The sequence below is a fragment of the Mytilus edulis genome, chromosome 11, assembly GCF_963676685.1.
Source record: "Mytilus edulis chromosome 11, xbMytEdul2.2, whole genome shotgun sequence".
Taxonomy (NCBI): domain Eukaryota; kingdom Metazoa; phylum Mollusca; class Bivalvia; order Mytilida; family Mytilidae; genus Mytilus; species Mytilus edulis.
In genome coordinates, this window is record NC_092354.1 from 83,886,845 (window position 1) to 83,910,506 (window position 23,662).

The 23,662-nt window shown below is 33.7% G+C and overlaps 1 protein-coding gene across 1 annotated transcript in view; it reads right to left on the reverse strand.

Annotated features, from left to right (window-relative positions):
- The window catches only part of LOC139496456 (uncharacterized), a 42,865-nt gene that overhangs the window by 4,357 nt on the left and 14,846 nt on the right, over nt 1-23,662 (reverse strand). The window contains exons 6-9 of the mRNA XM_071285076.1: nt 17,383-17,474; nt 15,842-15,916; nt 13,652-13,757; nt 9,406-9,530 (exon numbers count right to left, since the gene is read on the reverse strand). Of these exons, the coding sequence (XP_071141177.1) occupies nt 9,406-9,530; nt 13,652-13,757; nt 15,842-15,916; nt 17,383-17,474 (398 nt within the window). The remainder of the gene's footprint in view (nt 1-9,405; nt 9,531-13,651; nt 13,758-15,841; nt 15,917-17,382; nt 17,475-23,662) is intronic.

The window sequence follows — 23,662 nt, forward strand, 5'->3', positions numbered from 1 at the left end:
GAACTATAAGACTCTGAAGTTCTTAACTTACATTCTGGTGGGTCCATGTTATATTGAAAGGTAACCCATCTATATGAGATATAAGACACTGAAGTTCTAAACTTACATCCTGGTGGGTTCATGTTATATTGAAAGGTAATCCATCTATATGAGCTATAAGACACAGAAGTACTAAACTTACATCCTGGTGGGTCCATGTTATATTGAAAGGTAACCCATTTATATGAGATATAAGACACAGAAGTAGTAAACTTACATCCTGGTGGGTCCATGTTATATTGAAAGGTAACCCATCTATATGAGTTATAAGACACTGAAGTAGTAAACTTACATCCTGGTGGGTCCATGTTATATTGAAAGGTAACCCATCTATATGAGTTATAAGACACTGAAGTAGTAAACTTACATCCTGGTGGGTCCATGTTATATATTGAAAGGTAACCCATCTATATGAACTATAAGACACTGAAGTACTCAACTTACATCCTGGTTGGTCCATGTTATATTGAAAGGTAACCCATCTATATGAGCAATAAGACACTGAAGTAGTAAACTTACATCCCGGTGGGTCCATGTTATAATGAAAGGTAACCCATCTATATGAGCTATAAGACACTGAAGTTCTAAACTTACATCCTGGTGGGTCCATGTTATAATGAAAGGTAACCCATCTATATGAGCTATAAGACACTGAAGTTCTAAACTTACATCTTGGTGGGTCCATGTTATATTGAAAGGTAACCCATCTATATGAGTTATAAGACACTGAAGTAGTAAACTTACATCTTGGTGGGTCCATGTTATATTAAAAGGTAACCCATCTATATGAGTTATAAGACACTGACGTAGTAAACTTACATCCTGGTGGGTCCATGTTATATTGAAAAGTAACCCATCTATATGAGTTATAAGACACTGAAGTAGTAAACTTACATCCTGGTGGGTCCATGTTATATTGAAAGGTAACCCATCTATATGACTTATAAGACACTGAAGTTCTAAACTTACATCCTGGTGGGTCCATGTTATATTAAAAGGTAACCCATCTATATGAGTTATAAGACACTGAAGTAGTAAACTTACATCTTGGTGGGTCCATGTTATATTGAAAGGTAACCCATCTATATGAGTTATAAGACACAGAAGTAGTAAACTTACATCCTGGTGGGTCCATGTTATATTGAAAGGTAACCCACCTATATGAGTTATAAGACACTGAAGTAGTAAACTTACATCTTGGTGGGTCCATGTTATATTGAAAGGTAACCCATCTATATGAGTTATAAGACACTGAAGTAGTAAACTTACATCCTGGTGGGTCCATGTTATACTGAAAGGTAACCCATCTATATGAGTTATAAGATACTGAAGTAGTAAACTTACATCCTGGTGGGTCCATGTTATATTGAAAGGTAACCCATCTATATGAGTTATAAGACACTGAAGTTGTACACTTACATCCTGGTGGGTCCATGTTATATTGAAAGGTAACCCATCTATATGAACTATAAGACACTGAAGTAATAGACTTACATCCTGGTGGGTCAATGTTATATTGAAAGGTAACCCATCTATATGAGCTACAAGACACTGAAGTAATAGACTTACATCCTGGTGGGTCCATGTTATATTGAAAGGTAACCCATCTATATGAACTATAAGACACTGAAGAAGTAGACTTACATCCTGGTGGGTCCATGTTATATTGAAAGGTAACCCATCTATATGAACTATAAGACACTGAAGTAATAGACTTACATCCTGGTGGGTCCATGTTATATTGAAAGGTAACCCATCTATATGAGCTATAAGACACTGAAGTAATAGACTTACATCCTGGTGGGTCCATGTTATATTGAAAGGTAACCCATCTATATGAACTATAAGACACTGAAGTAATAGACTTATATCCCGGTGGGTCCATGTTATATTGAAAGGTAACCCATCTATATGAACTATAACACACTGAAGTAATAGACTTACATCCTGGTGGGTCCATGTTATATTGAGAGGTAACCCATCTATATTAGCTATAAGACACTGAAGTAGTAAACTTACATCCTGGTGGGTCCATGTTATATTGAAAGGTAACCCATCTATATGAACTATAAGACACTGAAGTAGTAAACTTACATCTTGGTGGGTCCATGTTATATTGAAAGGTAACCCATCTATATGAGTTATAAGACACTGAAGTAGTAAACTTACATCTTGGTGGGTCCATGTTATATTGAAAAGTAACCCATCTATATGAGTTATAAGACACTGAAGTAGTAAACTTACATCCTGGTGGGTCCATGTTATATTGAAAGATAACCCATCTATATGAGTTATAAGACACTGAAGTAGTAAACTTACATCCTGGTGGGTCTATGTTATATTGAAAGGTAACCCATCAATATGAGTTATAAGACACTGAAGTAGTAAACTTACATCCTGGTGGGTCCATGTTATATTGAAAGATAACCCATATATATGAGATATAAGCCACTGAAGTTCTAAACTTACATCCTGGTGGATCCATGTTATATTGAAAGATAACCCATCTATATGAGTTAAAAGAAACTGAAGTAGTAAACTTACATCCTGGTAGTTCCATGTTATATTGAAAGGTAACCCGTCTATATGAACTATAAGACTCTGAAGTAGTAAACTTACATCCTGGTGGGTCCATGTTATATTGAAGGTAACCCATCTATATGAGCTATAAGACACTGAAGTTCTAAACTTACATCCTGGTGGGTCCATGTTATATTGAAAGGTAACCCATCTATATGAGTTATAAGACACTGAAGTTGTAAACTTACATCCTGGTGGGTCCATGTTATATAGAAAGGTAACCCATCTATATGAGCTATAAGACACTGAAATAGTAAACTTACATCCTGGTGGGTCCATGTTATATTGAAAGGTAACCCATCTATATGAGTTATAAGACACTGAAGTTGTAAACTTACATCCTGGTGGGTCCATGTTATATTGAAAGGTAACCCATCTATATGAGCAATAAGACACTGAAGTTCTAAACTTACATCCTGGTGGGTCCATGTTATATTGAAAGGTAACCCATATATATCAGATATAAGACACTGAAGTTCTAAACTTACATCCTGGTGGGTCCATGTTATATTGAAATGTAACCCATCTATATGAGTTATAAGACACTGAAGTACTAATTTTACATCCTGGTGAGTCCATGTTATATTGAAAGGTAACCCATCTATATGAGTTATAAGACACTGAAGTACTAAACTTACATCCTGGTGGGTCCATGTTATATTGAAAGGTAACCCGTCTATATGAGCTATAAGACACTGAAGTTCTAAACTTACATCCTGGTGGGTCCATGTTATATTGAATGGTAACCCGTCTATATGAACTATCAGACTCTGAAGTAGTAAACTTACATCCTGGTGGGTCCATGTTATATTGAAAGGTAACCCATCTATATGAGTTATAAGACACTGAAGTTGTAAACTTACATCCTGGTGGGTCCATGTTATATTGAAAGGTAACCCACCTATATGAGTTATAAGACACTGAAGTAGTAAACTTACATCTTGGTGGGTCCATGTTATATTGAAAGGTAACCCATCTATATGAGTTATAAGACACTGAAGTAGTAAACTTACATCCTGGTGGGTCCATGTTATACTGAAAGGTAACCCATCTATATGAGTTATAAGATACTGAAGTAGTAAACTTACATCCTGGTGGGTCCATGTTATATTGAAAGGTAACCCATCTATATGAGTTATAAGACACTGAAGTTGTAAACTTACATCCTGGTGGGTCCATGTTATATTGAAAGGTAACCCATCTATATGAACTATAAGACACTGAAGTAATAGACTTACATCCTGGTGGGTCCATGTTATATTGAAAGGTAACCCATCTATATGAGCTATAAGACACTGAAATAGTAAACTTACATCCTGGTGGGTCCATGTTATATTGAAAGGTAACCCATCTATATGAGTTATAAGACACTGAAGTTGTAAACTTACATCCTGGTGGGTCCATGTGATATTGAAAGGTAACCCATCTATATGAGCTATAAGACACTGAAGTTCTAAACTTACATCCTGGTGGGTCCATGTTATATTGAAAGGTAACCCATATATATCAGATATAAGACACTGAAGTTCTAAACTTACATTCTGGTGGGTCCATGTTATATTGAAAGGTAACCCATCTATATGAGTTATAAGACACTGAAGTACTAATTTTACATCCTGGTGAGTCCATGTTATATTGAAAGGTAACCCATCTATATGAGTTATAAGACACTGAAGTACTAAACTTACATCCTGGTGGGTCCATGTTATATTGAAAGGTAACCCATCTATATGAGCTATAAGACACTGAAGTTCTAAACTTACATCCTGGTGGGTCCATGTTATATTGAATGGTAACCCGTCTATATGAACTATAAGACTCTGAAGTAGTCAACTTACATCCTGGTGGGTCCATGTTATATTGAAAGGTAACCCATCTATATGAGTTATAAGACACTGAAGTTGTAAACTTACATCCTGGTGGGTCCATGTTATATTGAAAGGTAACCCACCTATATGAGTTATAAGACACTGAAGTAGTAAACTTACATCTTGGTGGGTCCATGTTATATTGAAAGGTAACCCATCTACATGAGTTATAAGACACTGAAGTAGTAAACTTACATCCTGGTGGGTCCATGTTATACTGAAAGGTAACCCATCTATATGAGTTATAAGATACTGAAGTAGTAAACTTACATCCTGGTGGGTCCATGTTATATTGAAAGGTAACCCATCTATATGAGTTATAAGACACTGAAGTTGTAAACTTACATCCTGGTGGGTCCATGTTATATTGAAAGGTAACCCATCTATATGAACTATAAGACACTGAAGTAATAGACTTACATCCTGGTGGGTCCATGTTATATTGAAAGGTAACCCATCTATATGAGCTATAAGACACTGAAATAGTAAACCTACATCCTGGTGGGTCCATGTTATATTGAAAGGTAACCCATCTATATGAGTTATAAGACACTGAAGTTGTAAACTTACATCCTGGTGGGTCCATGTGATATTGAAATGTAACCCATCTATATGAGCTATAAGACACTGAAGTTCTAAACTTACATCCTGGTGGGTCCATGTTATATTGAAAGGTAACCCATATATATCAGATATAAGACACTGAAGTTCTAAACTTACATCCTGGTGGGTCCATGTTATATTGAAAGGTAACCCATCTATATGAGTTATAAGACACTGAAGTACTAATTTTACATCCTGGTGAGTCCATGTTATATTGAAAGGTAACCCATCTATATGAGTTATAAGACACTGAAGTACTAAACTTACATCCTGGTGGGTCCATGTTATATTGAAAGGTAACCCATCTATATGAGCTATAAGACACTGAAGTTCTAAACTTACATCCTGGTGGGTCCATGTTATATTGAATGGTAACCCGTCTATATGAACTATAAGACTCTGAAGTAGTCAACTTACATCCTGGTGGGTCCATGTTATATTGAAAGGTAACCCATCTATATGAGTTATAAGACACTGAAGTTGTAAACTTACATCCTGGTGGGTCCATGTTATATTGAAAGGTAACCCACCTATATGAGTTATAAGACACTGAAGTAGTAAACTTACATCTTGGTGGGTCCATGTTATATTGAAAGGTAACCCATCTATATGAGTTATAAGACACTGAAGTAGTAAACTTACATCCTGGTGGGTCCATGTTATACTGAAAGGTAACCCATCTATATGAGTTATAAGATACTGAAGTAGTAAACTTACATCCTGGTGGGTCCATGTGATATTGAAAGGTAACCCATCTATATGAGTTATAAGACACTGAAGTTGTAAACTTACATCCTGGTGGGTCCATGTTATATTGAAAGGTAACCCATCTATATGAACTATAAGACACTGAAGTAATAGACTTACATCCTGGTGGGTCAATGTTATATTGAAAGGTAACCCATCTATATGAGCTATAAGACACTGAAGTAATAGACTTACATCCTGGTGGGTCCATGTTCTATTGAAAGGTAACCCATCTATGTGAGCTATAAGACACTGAAGTTCTAAACTTACATCCTGGTGGGTCCATGTTATATTGAATGGTAACCTGTCTATATGAGTTATAAGACACTGAAGTACTAATTTTACATCCTGGTGAGTCCATGTTATATTGAAAGGTAACCCATCTATATGAGTTATCAGACACTGAAGTACTAAACTTACATCCTGGTGGGTCCATGTTATATTGAAAGGTAACCCATCTATATGAGCTATAAGACACTGAAGTTCTAAACTTACATCCTGGTGGGTCCATGTTATATTGAATGGTAACCCGTCTATATGAACTATAAGACTCTGAAGTAGTAAACTTACATCCTGGTGGGTCCATGTTATATTGAAAGGTAACCCATCTATATGAGTTATAAGACACTGAAGTTATAAACTTACATCCTGGTGGGTCCATGTTATATTGAAAGGTAACCCACCTATATGAGTTATAAGACACTGAAGTAGTAAACTTACATCTTGGTGGGTCCATGTTATATTGAAAGGTAACCCATCTATATGAGTTATAAGACACTGAAGTAGTAAACTTACATCCTGGTGGGTCCATGTTATACTGAAAGGTAACCCATCTATATGAGTTATAAGATACTGAAGTAGTAAACTTACATCCTGGTGGGTCCATGTTATATTGAAAGGTAACCCATCTATATGAGTTATAAGACACTGAAGTTGTAAACTTACATCCTGGTGGGTCCATGTTATATTGAAAGGTAACCCATCTATATGAACTATAAGACACTGAAGGAATAGACTTACATCCTGGTGGGTCAATGTTATATTGAAAGGTAACCCATCTATATGAGCTATAAGACACTGAAGTAATAGACTTACATCCTGGTGGGTCCATGTTATATTGAAAGGTAACCCATCTATATGAACTATAAGACACTGAAGTAGTAGACTTACATCCTGGTGGGTCCATGTTATATTGAAAGGTAACCCATCTATATGAACTATAAGACACTGAAGTAATAGACTTACATCCTGGTGGGTCCATGTTATATTGAAAGGTAACCCATCTATATGAGCTATAAGACACTGAAGTAATAGACTTACATCCTGGTGGGTCCATGTTATATTGAAAGGTAACCCATCTATATGAACTATAAGACACTGAAGTAATAGACTTATATCCTGGTGGGTCCATGTTATATTGAAAGGTAACCCATCTATATGAACTATAAGACACTGAAGTAATAGACTTACATCCTGGTGGGTCCATGTTATATTGAGAGGTAACCCATCTATATGAGCTATAAGACACTGAAGTAGTAAACTTACATCCTGGTGGGTCCATGTTATATTGAAAGGTAACCCATCTATATGAACTATAAGACACTGAAGTAATAAACTTACATCTTGGTGGGTCCATGTTATATTGAAAGGTAACCCATCTATATGAGTTATAAGACACTGAAGTTGTAAACTTACATCTTGGTGGGTCCATGTTATATTGAAAAGTAACCCATCTATATGAGTTATAAGACACTGAAGTAGTAAACTTACATCCTGGTGGGTCCATGTTATATTGAAAGATAACCCATCTATATGAGTTATAAGACACTGAAGTAGTAAACTTACATCCTGGTGGGTCCATGTTATATTGAAAGGTAACCCATCTATATGAGTTATAAGACACTGAAGTAGTAAATTTACATCCTGGTGGGTCCATGTTATATTGAAAGATAACCCATATATATGAGATATAAGACACTGAAGTTCTAAACTTACATCCTGGTGGATCCATGTTATATTGAAAGATAACCCATCTATATGAGTTATAAGACACTGCAGTAGTAAACTTACATCCTGGTGGGTCCATGTTATATTGAAGGTAACCCATCTATATGAGCTATAAGACACTGAAGTTCTAAACTTACATCCTGGTGGGTCCATGTTATATTGAAAGGTAACCCATCTATATGAGTTATAAGACACTGAAGTTGTAAACTTACATCCTGGTGGGTCCATGTTATATTGAAAGGTAACCCATCTATATGAGCTATAAGACACTGAAATAGTAAACTTACATCCTGGTGGGTCCATGTTATATTGAAAGGTAACCCATCTATATGAGTTATAAGACACTGAAGTTGTAAACTTACATCCTGGTGGGTCCATGTTATATTGAAAGGTAACCCATCTATATGAGCTATAAGACACTGAAGTTCTAAACTTACATCCTGGTGGGTCCATGTTATATTGAAAGGTAACCCATATATATCAGATATAAGACACTGAAGTTCTAAACTTACATCCTGGTGGGTCCATGTTATATTGAAAGGTAACCCATCTATATGAGTTATAAGACACTGAAGTTGTAAACTTACATCCTGGTGGGTCCATGTTATATTGAAAGGTAACCCATCTATATGAGCTATAAGACACTGAAGTTCTAAACTTACATCCTGGTGGGTCCATGTTATATTGAAAGTAACCCATATATATCAGATATAAGACACTGAAGTTCTAAACTTACATCCTGGTGGGTCCATGTTATATTGAAAGGTAACCCATCTATATGAGTTATAAGACACTGAAGTAGTAAACTTACATCCTGGTGAGTCCATGTTATATTGAAAGGTAACCCATCTATATGAGCTATAAGACACTGAAGTACTAAACTTACATCCTGGTGGGTCCATGTTATATTGAAAGGTAACCCATCTATATGAGCTATAAGACACTGAAGTTCTAAACTTACATCCTGGTGGGTCCATGTTATATTGAATGGTAACCCGTCTATATGAACTATAAGACTCTGATGTAGTTTACTTACATCCTGGTGGGTCCATGTTATATTGAAAGGTAACCCATCTATATGAGTTATAAGACACTGAAGTTGTAAACTTACATCCTGGTGGGTCCATGTTATATTGAAAGGTAACCCATCTATATGAGATATAAGACACTGAAGTAGTAAACTTACATCCTGGTGGGTCCATGTTATATTGAAAGGTAACCCATCTATATGAGTTATAAGACACTGAAGTAGTAAACTTACATCCTGGTGGGTCCATGTTATATTGAAAGGTAACCCATCTATATGAGTTATAAGACACTGAAGTAGTAAATTTACATCCTGGTTGGTCCATGTTATATTGAAAGGGAACCCATATATATGAGATATAAGACACTGAAGTTCTAAACTTACATCCTGGTGGGTCCATGTTATATGGAAAGATAACCCATCTACATAAGTTATAAGACACTGAAGTAGTAAACTTACATCCTGGTAGTTCCATGCTATATTGAAAGGTAACCCATCTTTATGAACTATAAGACTCTGAAGTAGTAAACTTACATCCTGGTGGGTCCATGTTATATTGAAAGGTAACCCATCTATATGAGCTATAAGACACTGAAGTTCTATTTTGTCTCCCGGCAACACATTACGATCCTGTGGTTTGACCGTCATCACTGGTCGAGCTGAAAAAGGTGAAATTTCATCTTAATCATATACTAAAAGGGAATTGGATAAACTATACATGAATAAAAGCAAAACAGACATTGCCACAGCAATAACTATAACTATAACTCAAACAAAAGTCTTATTGATGATAACATATTTACAATAGGCTAAACTCAGGCAAATGTCTCATTGAGGATTGATATTGTACAGCAGTACAGTCCTTGGATGGTGTAAACTTCCCACTAACACCATACACCATAACACCATACATCATACACCATTACACCAAACACCTTGTACCATTACACCATACACGTTACACCTTTGCACCATACACCTTACACATTACACCATACACCATTACCCATTCTATCTACACGATCCGAAATAACCCATAATGCAATTAAATTTCCAATATTAAGATTATTATTATTGTTTATGTTTACAATTTGAAAAAAACAAAATAAAAAGAATTTCGTTTTCAACTAATGAAATGTTGTACACCATCATTCACACCATTTTTCATACACTATTACACCATTCCCCTTACACCATACACCATAGCACCATACACCTTACACCATTGCACTAATACACCTTACACCATTACACCATACACGTTTTTTGGGGAAGTTTACACCATCCAAGGGCTGTACTAACTCATACAAGTGTCTTATTGATAACAGATAATTTAAAACAGGCTTGGCTCATACAAGTGTCGTATTGATGATTGACAATCGACAACAGTCTTTACTTAGAAAAGTGCCTTTTTGGTGATTGACCATTTACAACAGTCTTTACTTAGAAAAGTGTCTTATCGATGATTAATAATTTACAACAGGCTTAACTCATAAAATTGTCTTATTGATGATTAATAATTTACAGCAGTCTTAACTCATACAAGTGTCTTATCGATGATTAATAATTTACAACAGGCTTAACTCATAAAATTGTCTTATTGATGATTAATAATTTACAGCAGTCTTAACTCATACAAGTGTCTTATCGATGATTAATAATTTACAGCAGTCTTAACTCATACAAGTGTCTTATCGATGATTAATAATTTACAACAGGCTTAACTCATAAAATTGTCTTATTGATGATTAATAATTTACAGCAGTCTTAACTCATACAAGTGTCTTATCGATGATTGATATTTTACAACAGTCTTAACTCATAAAATTGTCTTATTGATGATTGATAATTTACAGCAGTCTTAACTCATACAAGTGTCTTATCGATGATTGATATTTTACAACAGTCTTAACTCATAAAATTGTCTTATTGATGATTAATAATTTACAGCAGTCTTAACTCATACAAGTGTCTTATCGATGATTGATAATTTACAACAGGCTTAACTCATAAAATTGTCTTATTGATGATTAATAATTTACAGCAGTCTTAACTCATACAATTGTCTTATCGATGATTAATAATTTACAGCAGTCTTAACTCATACAAGTGTCTTATCGATGATTAATAATTTACAGCAGTCTTAACTCACACAAGTGTCTTATTGATGATTAATAATTTACAGCAGTCTTAACTCATACAAGTGTCTTATCGATGATTGATATTTTACAACAGGCTTAACTCATAAAATTGTCTTATTGATGATTGATTTTTTACAACAGTCTTAAATCATACAATTGTCTAATCGATGATTGATATTTTACAGAGGCTTAACTCATACCATTTTCTTATCGATAATTGATAATTTACAACAAGTTTAACTCATACAAATGTCTATCGATGATTAACAATTTACAACAGGCTTAAATAAAGGCAGCAGTAGTATTACGCTGTTCGAAATTCTTAAATCGATTGAGAAAAAAAAACAAATCCGGGTAACAAACTAAAACTGAGGAAAATATATCAAATATATGAGGAGAACTACGATACAACAGAAACACAACATTAAAATGTAACACACACAGAAACAAATTATTATATAACATGGTCATTTTCCTGACTTAGAACAGGACATTTTAAGAAAACAATGGTGGGTTAAACCTGGTTTTGTGGCATGCCAAACCCCCCTTTTTTATGGCAATGTTAAATATAACATTAAAAAAACAACATTACATGACACGAGTACAATACAAATAAATGGGAGAACAGAAAGGACAGAGAAACTCACGAATAATAGCTAACAAAAAGTACCAGGTTTAAAATTGTATACGCCAGACGCGCGTTTCCTCCACACAAGACTAACCAGTGACGCTCAGATGAAAAAAGTTCGAAAGCCCAAACAAGTACAACGTTGAAGAGTATTGAGGACCAAAATTTCCAAAAAGTTTTGCCCAATACGGCCAGGGTTTTCTGCCTAGTATAAGAATATCCTTATTATTTAAAAAATCATACTTTTGTAAACATTATTTTTTTATAAAATTAAAACAATCTAAACCAGCACATAAAAATTCACAGCCGATGTAGCCAAATCCGTCAATGCACAAAGTGACGTCACATTGGAATTTCTAAACATTTACCCCCAAAATGGGATAGAATTAGTATAGAATTCAAGATAAGATTTGTAATACTGATATAACATTTATTAATAATAATAATAATTTATTAATTAAAATTCCAATACTAATTAATATTCTTCTGAATTTAACTGTAAACAAAATATATCGTATACAGTTAGTTGACTCAAACTAAAATCTAATAAATGAACTTGGTGTTTAATTATCTTAACCATATCACACGAATACAACAGAAAAAAATAAAATTTACAACTTCAAATGATAACGCATTTGACAAATTCCGATGAGAATAACAAATATAACAACAAAACTAAAAAAAAAATTAATTTGAGATAGAAAATTACCGTGACAGGTCTTTTAGCAATGCGAATTCACACTCAGCAAAGCAGTCACAATCGGGAATAAGTCACGTTCGGTAATTAAAAGATCAGACGACGTAATGACAAACCACAATCTAACACGTGGTAAAAATTTCTTTAGTTAGGTTAGACAAAGACACATCGTATGGATCAACCAATTCGTGATGGTGTCCGTAAAATTTACGAACTGTCATTTTTAATCCGTCCTCCTCATAACTTTGTTTAGGCAGTTTCTCTGTTAGGAGCACACTCCTGTATAACTCAGACGAGTGTATTATCGATGATTAACAGTTTACAACAGGCTTAAGTAATACAAGTGTCTTATCGATGATAGATAATATACAACAGGCCTAACTCAGACAATTGCTTTTAATTAGTTTACAAAGACTTAAAGGAGCTGGTTTGTCATGTTTTGGATTTTTTATCAGATTTTCGGAATCCTCTGGTTTTTTAAAAAATTTGCCCGGTGATCCCCATTTTTCTTTTTGAAATTCTTTAACATGTATAATGATAAGCCATTTGTAAAATTCTTATAAAATTTTAATTACTTTTTAACAGTTTTTGAGAACTTTAACTTGTCAATGATAAAGCTATAAAAAGTCAAGAGAGAATATTTTCCCGCCAAAATTTCAATGGCTCATATATCGAAAACAAGCACGGTGGCCTATATATTTTTTTTGCTCATTGGATTCCTTTATTAATTCCTTATCAATATAAACTAGTTTTTTGAAAAGTTAATTACTTTGAAACTGAGAAGCGAACTCCCTTAACTCAGAAAAGTGTCGTATTTGTGATTGATTTATATAAAAGATATACTTGACCAAAGAAATGTATGCTACTGAATGAGTAGACATTAGAAACTTGCCTTTCCTATAAATTACAAAATTATATTTTATTAGATATATTGATAAAAATATAAATGACTCGTACAACATTATTTTAAGTCATTGTATTTCAGTAAACAGTTATCAAAGATTATACCAGGATTATAATTTAATACGTTAGACGCGCGTATCGTCTGCATAAGACTCATCAGTGACGCTCAGATCACAAAAGTTATAAAGCCAAAAAAGTACAAAGTTGAAAAGCATAAATGACCCAAAATTCCCAAAAGTTGTGCTAAATACGGCTAAGGAAATGTATTCCTGGGATAAGAAAAATCCTTAGTTTTTCAAAAAATTCAATGATTTGTAACAGGAAATTTATATTAAAAGAAGATTTTGTTGTATTAACAATATCTACCTTGTTTCAAATTAAACATTACAAGTGTTAAATGATTAAGCTTACCTTTACTGAGGAATCCACACAGCTTTGGATTGCAGTAATTTTTGTTACAACACTGTACACAATAGTTCTTATCTGTTACTTGGTCATTTTCTAACGCTCTGCATAGCTAAAATAATATGTTGTTTATGTTTTAGACATAAATTTAACCATGGTAACCTTCATAAATCATTCTGCATTTCTCCAATTATTATTATTTAATTTTTTTTTGGGGGGGGGGGGGGGGGGCACTGAAGATTTACATAAGGTTTTATTAAAATGCAATGTATAATTTCAATTTTACATAGTATTATTAGTACCATTCTGTCGAATTAAGAAAACATTGCAATATAATACTTTGTCCAAGCATTCCAAAATTCATACAAAGACAAATTCAAACAATAAAATCCGGGATTTTGTTTTCTATAAGGTCAAATCCTAACACTGAACAAAAACGCAAAACGAATATTGTCGGGGACTAAAGGCAAAACGAATATTGTCGGGACTAAAGGTAAAACGAATATTGTCGGGGACTAAATGCATTACGAATATTGTCGGGGACTAAAGGCAAAACGAATATTGTCGTGACTGAAGGCAAAACGAATATTGTCGTGACTGAAGGCAAAACGAATATTGTCGGGACTGAAGGCAAAACGAATATTGTCGGGACTAAAGGCAAAACGAATATTGTCGGGACTAAAGGCAAAACGAATAATGTCGGGGACTAAAGGCAAAACGAATATTATCGGGACTAAAGGCAAAACGAATATTGTCGGGGACTAAAGGCAAAACGAATATTGGCGGGACTAAAGGCAGAATGATAACTTTAAAAATGTTCGTTGAGAAAAAAAGATTTTGGTTGTCTTAGTTTTAAAAGACTACTTTCAGATCTGTGTTGCATGTAATATCGTTAACAACCCTATGTGTGCATATTATTTTAAACAAATACTCATTTACGCAGTAAAGAAGTCAATTCCCTCGCTTAATAATTCTCATAATATGTAATGTAAGCGTGTGATACAAAGCTATTTATGTAGATTCGCTTTCGTACGATTATTGTGCCAACGAAATTAGATGTATCCAACGTACTTGGCATTAATACTGTAATAGACAGAGCGTTACTTGCGAGTCTTTTGTAAACGAAACGTGTGTCTGGCGCAAACATACTTTTTAAATCTTGGTTTCAATGATAAGTTTTTTTACAACCGCTGGGTCGATGCAACTGCTGGTGGAGTTTTTATTTCCCGGTGGTATCACTAGACCAGTTGACACTCCTGTGTTGACATGAAATATCATTGATATGGTCATAATTCTGAATTAGCTGTTTACAAAACCAATCATTTTTGAAACACTAAGGCTTTTCTACCTCAGGAACAGATTACTTCAGCTGTTTTTGACAACACGTTTAGGAATTATTGGTCATCAATACTGATTTCGTATTAATTGGAATATTCAACTTTTTTTAAATCGCGCGCCACTTATGAGTCTTTTGTAGACGAAACACGAGTCTGGTACAAATACAATATTTTCATCTTAGTACCTATGATGAGTGTATTGATGAGAGATATTATACGTTTTCATCATGTAGTCATTTAACTTTGTACTTGTTTGGTTTTATAAATCTTTTGATATGAGCGTCACTGATGAGTCTTATGTAGACGAAACGCACGTCTGGCATACTTAATTAAAATCCTAGTACATTTGATAATAATTAACAAGTCAACATAATCTCTTTTAGAATTAAACAGATTATTCTGACCGTTGTTCATGTGTATATGCCTTGCTACAGGTTACAATTCAACGAGACTTGAACAAGCAAACAAATTCCCTTTCTTTATATTCCATTATAAAAGAAAGCTATTTTAGTTTTTTTTTTAAATCGGGACAGTTTAAAATCCCTTATTGGTGAAAACGGAACATTTATATACCCACAGATTGGAACAATAGTGTTCTCACAGAACGGAACAATGATAAACTCACAGAACTGAGGAATGGTATACTTACACACTGAACGGAACAATAATTCACTCACAGAACGAACCAATGGTATACTTACAGAACGGACCAATGGTATACTTACAGAAAGGAACAATATTAATGGTATACTCGCAGAACGAAACTATGAAACACTCGCAGAACTCACAAAACGGACCATCATATACTCACAGAACTGAACAATGACATATTCACAAAACAGAACAATACTATACTCACAAGTTTTGGACCACAGTCTAGTGTGTACCTCAGTTCGGAGATTGTAGATGAAAGTCTCATATATGTTCGACATTCCTGCCAAATTTAATTATATGTAAGGATGTTTGCATCTCAAATGAAAGTTTTAAATTTCGTCATTTTTTTTTTTTTTGCAATATAAATTTTTATTTTCATATCTCAAGTCTGGTCTTTAAATAAAGATGAACAAACATAACTGTGTAATACAAACATAACTTTGTAATAACTCATAAATATATGGTTAATTATAATTGTTACAAATACAAGAATACTAGATATATGTAGGACTCAAATCTATGGTGGGTTCCAAATCTATGGCAGAATCCTAATCTATGGTAAATGTGAAGTCATGCCATCCAAAATCTATGGCAAGTTTTCAAAAGACTGTTTTAAATTGATAGTTTCATCTGACAATTTTCGTCTTTTTTTTTTTTTGCAATTTTCGTCATTTTATTTTTGCAATATGAATTTTTATTTTCATATCTCAATTCTGGTCTTTAAATAAAGATGAACATATCTATGTTATACATGCATAGCTGTGTAATAACTCATAAATATATGGTTAATTATAATTGTTACAATTACAAAAATACTAGATATATATAGGTCAATCCCGGAAATACAGTAGAGAATACACCTTCTTCGAGCTCTATTTGATATAGAGATCGAGATGATATACTATCAGGAAAAACAAATAGTAATATTCTCAATGTATGGGCAATTACTCCTAACAGAAGTCGCCTTATTGTTTTGATATAAATGGACAGTCAACATTCTGAACATTTCTTCGTTTATCAAATTTTCACGTTTTTAAAACAGTTTTCAAGATAAAAGATAAAAGTTGGATTTTATTCTTCTATTCTATGTTTGGCCATGTTAACAATGCTGGTTGACAGACACTGAACGCACTTTTCTTCTACTGTGCTGAATAGTGTGGCCAAGTTTGGTTAAGGAGGTACCTAACACTACAGGGAGATAACTCTGTAAAGTCAGCTAGCCGTTTTAAATACATTGTGTTGTAAAGGAAATGTTAAGCTTCTCAATGATCAAAATTTGTGTTTGTCAAACTGCTATATAACCAGTGTAATTTTTTTGGTTAAAATTTTTGATTTTTTTTTAAAGGGTCAAAGCAATACATTGTCCAAATTTTATGAAAATCAAACTAACCAAATCAATTTTAGTGAAAGTGTTGGATACCACCTTCAATTTCAGAGAAACTAAAACGTTAAGGGACGACATTCGCCAATTGAATAAAACAATTTGAGTTGCCCTTTTCGACTATCTGTGAGAAATAGATATAGGAAGATGGGGTGTGAGTGCCAATGAGACATCTCCATCCAAATAACAATTTAGAAAAAAAAAGTAAACCATTATAGGTCAATGTACGGCCATCAACACGGAGCCTTGGCTCACACCGAACAAGCTATAAAGGGCGCCAATATTACTAGTGTTAAACCATTCAAACGGGAAAACCAACGGTTGTTATCTATATATATATATAAAAAAATAAAAAATAAACCTACTTGGTCTAATCCACATAAAACCGTGTTTTGACAGTGTTCTGGTATCAGTATATCATTGCATGAGAAACATTCTATATGATTGGAAATTTCAGCTGGAATAGAGAAACATTCTATATGATTGGAAATATCAGCTGGAAAAGTGAGAAACATTCTATATGATTGGAAATGTCAGCTGGAATAGAGAAACATTCTATATGATTGGAAATGTCAGCTGGAATAGAGAAACATTCTATATGATTGGAAATGTCAGGTAGAAAAGTGAGAAACATTCTATATGATTGGAAATGTCAGCTGGAAAAGAATACAAAATGTTTAATCTGGGTCAACAATAATTAAAACTGCTGTATTAATTCAACATATCGTTTAGATATAAGCGATATGTTTGTTTAGCTAAAAAACGAGGCTCATAGATATAGGAAGATGTGGTGTGAGTGCTAATGAGACAACTCTCCATCCAAATAACAATTTAAAAAGTAAACCATTATAGGTTAAAGTACGGCCTTCAACACGGAGCCTTGGCTCACACCGAACAACAAGCTATAAAGGGCCCCAAAATTACTAGTGTAAAACCATTCAAACGGAAAAACCAACGGTCTAATCTATATAAACAAAACGAGAAACGAGAAACACGTATATATTACATAAACAAACGACAACTACTGTACATCAGATTCCTGACTTAGGACAGGTGCAAACATTTGCAGCGGGATTAAACGTTTTAATGGATCCAAACCTTCTCCCTTTTTCTGAAACAATAGCATAACATCACAACATAGAAAAACATACAATAAAATATCAATTGGCAGACTTAACTCAATCAAAAAACGTATGATTACACAATAAACACTATTAAAAAAAATCAAAATCCCAAACACATCAAACGAATGGATAATAAATGACATATTCCTGACTAAGTAAATGCATTTTCTTATGTAGGAAATGGTGAATTAAACCTGGTTTTATTTTAAGCTAAACCTCTTACTTGTGTTAAAGTCGCATCAAATTTCGTTGTATTGACAACGATGTGTGAACAAAATAAAGAGACATGAAAGGTTAAAAATGTCAATAATAGGGGTAGAGTTGTCATCGTTGTGTTCAAATATTAACCAATATAAAAACAAACAATTATGCAACATGAGAAACACAAAAAGGCATATATACAAAGACAATTGGGAGACAAGGATACAACATTTATAATATATAGTTAAGGGTTCTGTATAGCGTAAGACTGCGTCACATATAAACATTATCTATGATGACGCCGTTGAGGTTCTGATTTGGGTAAAATAAAATTCGAATATACCCCCACAGTTTCGTGGATATAAACTGACATCTCTGTGTTTTTATCTAATCACAAAACTCGACAATTTGTAGTCAGTAATATAAATAAATATATATATATAGTCCATATATATATATGTATATTTTACATCAAAGTTAAACAATGAAAAATTTGGTAAAAGAAGAATCGATCATTTATAGTAAAAGACAACCGAAAAACATTTAAAAAACGCCAATTTACAAAAGCGCGATTTGATATAATTGATAACATATCATCCATACAAATTTGTTGCAATTCACGCTGTGGAGTATGTTCCAGAGACAATTATGATTACTGAGAAATCGGCAGTACGAAATACTTCAAACAAACGGTAAGAAATTTACAGTTAATGCAAATATAAATTGTAAATTAGAAAATTTAATCTATTGTATAAAATTCCATGTTTTCTTATTTTTGAGTGTAAATTCACATTGCGATAAGACGTGTCACGGTACTTGTCTATCCCAAATTCATGTATTTGGTTTTGATGTAATTTATTTCTGTTATTCTCGTGAGATTTTGTCTGATGCTCGGTCTGTTTCTGTGTGTGACACATTTTAGTGTTATGTCGTTGTTCTCCTCTTATATTTAATGCGTTTCCCTCGGTTTTAGTTTGTTACCCTGATTTTGTTTTTTGTTCATGGATTTATGAGTTTTGAACAGCGGTATACTACTGTTGCCTTTATTTTCCCGTTCTTCAAATGTACGGAACCAACAGAAGAATACCGTAAAGAACTAGAAAGAAAATTCATAAAAGTGTTTGACGCAAAGCTTTATGCTTAGTAGTTACGTATTAAACAATAACGTTGCGTCATAATAGAGAATTCTCGATATCTGACTTTACTAACGTCATACATGAAGTATCCGTAAGAAATCACAATAAGACTATATTTCAGATTGAATTGTCTCCCTTTTTCCGAAATGCATTCAGCCATAATTTCGCCTTAATCTTCATATTTTTCCTTAATCTAATTAGGATATTTGAATTAAGACAACATTAGTGGAAAACGTTTATTTTCAGTTTTTTGTGTTTGATAGAAACAAACCGATCAAAAAACAGATACAGCCCAATGCCATTATTCGGCTGAATTCTGCTTTATGGTCTGGTGTGGGTTTTTTTTAAATGTTTTCGTCTTTCATTTTCTTTATACTTCGTCATCTCGGGCTTTAATATCTCAGATCGTTAATCTATGTCATAGCTTAGACTATTTCTTACGAGTTATTTATTGTGAATTGTTGCAACTGTCTTTTTAAACTGATTTTTACCGACTGCTGTTGCATCGCTTTCTAAACTTAGGAGAGAATTTTGAGTCGGTAAACATGTTTGTTCACCGCCACAATTTATGCTCGATCATATGCTAGTCAGTGCTTGACTAAGTTGCTGCTTATAATATTTGTATTTGGTTTGCACATGTTTGCTTTCTCGTTTTAATTCCCTTTCCAAAAAAGAGATTTCGTCAATGCAATTATAGTCGATCTTTAAGGTAACATGCACGTCTTAAACTTGAAAAAGCAGTTTTGATTTTTTTTAGGATTTAGTGATTCTGGTAACTTAAAATTATTGACCATTAAATAGTAAGAAAAATAATCGTAATTAATGGAAGCAAAGGAAGAAATAAAAAAGCTGATATCCAGTTTAGGATTCAATAACTGGAGATACTGCTATACATCTGTTATACTTTGTTTTAAATGTCAAGGGTTAATAATGGAGTCAAAGCATATTATTATTAAAATATTATAATTGAAATAGAAAATCTCAAAATACAAATATAATCTCACTTTGTTGACGATATCCACGATATTCAAACCAAAATAGGTTGTATCTCTAATTTAAAGTTGTGTTTGACGTAAAGTTGCACTTGTGTTTGGCGTATAGTTATCATAACTAGTATTTTGAAGGTTTTTTTTTTACAAAAAAAAAAAACCCTTTAGATAGACCATATAGTCAAGTCAGAATCACCATGTGTGAAATTATAAAAAAATCTAAAGATGAATATTTATGCCGGGTTGATACAAAACTTCACGCCAACATTGGATGGAGAGTTGTCTCATTGGCACTCACACCACATCTTCCTATATCTATATAAATGTGTCGTATATCTTATATCAAGATAGTTCTTGTTTGTTTATTGTCGTCAGTACATAATTAAGGCAATCTAGAATTGAGCCCTGGGTCTGGACTAAAGCTCAATAATGAAGGTCTTACGGTAACCAATAGTTGCTTAAAATCAACATTACTCCCCCTTGTAGTTAGCTATCTGATTGTTTATATTGTTAGATATCGACCATTCATCTTTTTTGGTTAAACAAAGGATTTTTTAAAAGTTTTATTCTTTATTGCTTCATATATACTTCATCAAATTGTCTGTACGAAATAAAATGCCCCTCCGCATCAAATTAAAAAAAAAAAAAAATGTGCATTCCTTCTATGATGTCAACATTAGAAAGAAAATTAACGGAACATCTTAGTTGCAATCTCCTGGTTATATTGTACCAAACATCTCTTTAAACAAGTATCTACAGTAAGGTTGAACACATAAATAACGAAGTTGTTTTTTTGGGAAGAACTTCTTGCAAACACGTTTATGAAATATCGAATGAAACAAGTGGGGACACAGGCTAGCGTGGATTGTATCCAGCATATAAAGAATAACACGGTCAAACTCATAAGACCCAAAAACATTCGAACTTGATCTGGATTTAATCATGGACATTTGCCAGCCAGACAATACCACCAGAAAGACAGATATACAGACAGATAAGACCATAAGACAGACAGGCCCATCAGATAGACAGACCGACATAAAAAAAAACACCACCAGACAGACACACAAATAAGACCACCAAAGAGACACAGACAGACAGACAAGTTAACCCTTCAGACAGCTTGCCAGACCAGACCAACAGATAAACAGAAAAGACCACTAAACAGACAGACAGACAGACAGACAGACAGACAGACAGACAGACAGACAGACAGACAAGTTAACCCTTCAGACAGCCAGCCAGACCAGGCCAACAGATAGACAGAAACTAGATAAACAAACGGACGGACAAGGACACCAGATAAACTAAAGATAGACAAGATCACCAGACAGACAGACATACAAGACCACCAGACAGACAAGACAACCAGACTAGACCACCAATCAGACAGACATACATGACCACCTGACAGACACAGACAGACAGACAGACACACCAGATAAACAGACAGACGGACAAGAACACCAGATAAACTGACAGAGGGACAAGATCACCAGACAGACATACAAGACCACCAGACAGACAAGACAACCAGACTAGACCACCAATCAGACAGACAGACAGACAGACAGACAGACAGACAAGACCACCCGATAGACAGACAAACAAATATAATAAACTCTCCTACAGCTCCGCTTCACAGATCAGGAACTTGTATAACCAGTTAACACTAGATGAGTAACGATCTATAACAATCAATTAAGGTGGCTCGGGACTTTTCGACTGCGCATAGTTATACGCATGAATTACAAAATTATTTGTCGTAAATTCGATATAATTTTTCGAAAAATATTTTGATTGATTAGAAATGTTAAATCATTGTAGTTATGTGACTAATAGAATATTTTCGTTTTTATCCGTATTTGTTAAAGGGTCAAAATGACATTTCACCCGTTTTCACCATTTTCCCGCCAAATTTGGGTTTTAAGCCAAAATAAATTGTTTTCCTTATCGGTGACCTATGTTTTTTATTGGCTCATTCTTTAAAGCTATATTCCAGCTTTTCATATTACAGTTTTGGACCATTGTCATAGAACGTTTTTTTTATATTCCGATAAAAATATGTCAACACCTCTATTTTCCCTATCATTTCATGCATTGAAAATGGTTCCTTTTACATACCAGTTTAAAAGTAAAATTTTGGGCTCAAATGGTCCGTGACCCCCTTTTTTTCGACCAATTTGATTCATTTTCTATAAAGAATAAAATAACAAAAAATACGGCACTTCTGATAAAAACTTCGAATAGGCCCGAGCCACCTTAAATGTTTTTTTAGATAATTAAGCACAAGTCCCAAACAAATCTATTAATTTAGTTTAATTAACCCAAGTTAAACTAACGGATGTTTGCTACTCTATTTAACAAGCTTTTTAAAAGACTGTGTGCATGTTTTCGAGATATAAGTCGTTGAAAATTTGGCGGGAAACAATTTTCTCTAGACTTTTTATTCATTAAACATTGACCACTATCTATTTAACAAAATGTTTAAAACAACTATGAAAAAAATAACAAGGATTTTATAAGATTTTGAAAAATGGCTTATTTAAATATATGGAATGAAAATATGAAGAAAACAAGGGGGTTAATTGGTAAAAAAATTCGAGGCACATTGATGGATACAACCAGAGGATTCCCAAAAGGTACATGAAGTACTGAGGAGACCGAATATCTACAGATAAGCCTTTTTCAAATTATTTTTCATTTCGTTCTTATATTGTACTAACACCACTGTTCCTGGTTAGAGAGATGATTGTAACTCCGCTAGCATGTTTAACCCCGTTGTACGTACATATGTGCCTGTACCCAAGTCTAGAGCCTGTAATTCAGTGGTTTTCGTTTGGTGCCGTGTAATATATTTGTTTTTCGTTATTTTTTTTTGTACATTAATTAGGATTTTAATATTTTATTGTTAATCTTTAAAAAATGAGTCTATCACAACTATTGGTCTCTTCAAAACTGAGTCGATCCAGAGCTTTACATTTTGTGTAGAAAATGCATAATACTATATTGCAGATAAAAGGCCTAGACTACAATTTATTGACGGTTCATGTAATTGTTGTCGTAACTTATATACATTGTAGCTACGACTAGATTACGAACTTGACAGATAAGAATTAATTGGAAACTAGTGATACGAAGCAGGAATGTAATTTGTTTTGAAACAACAATTTCCTATAAGAAATAGTTTTCTGT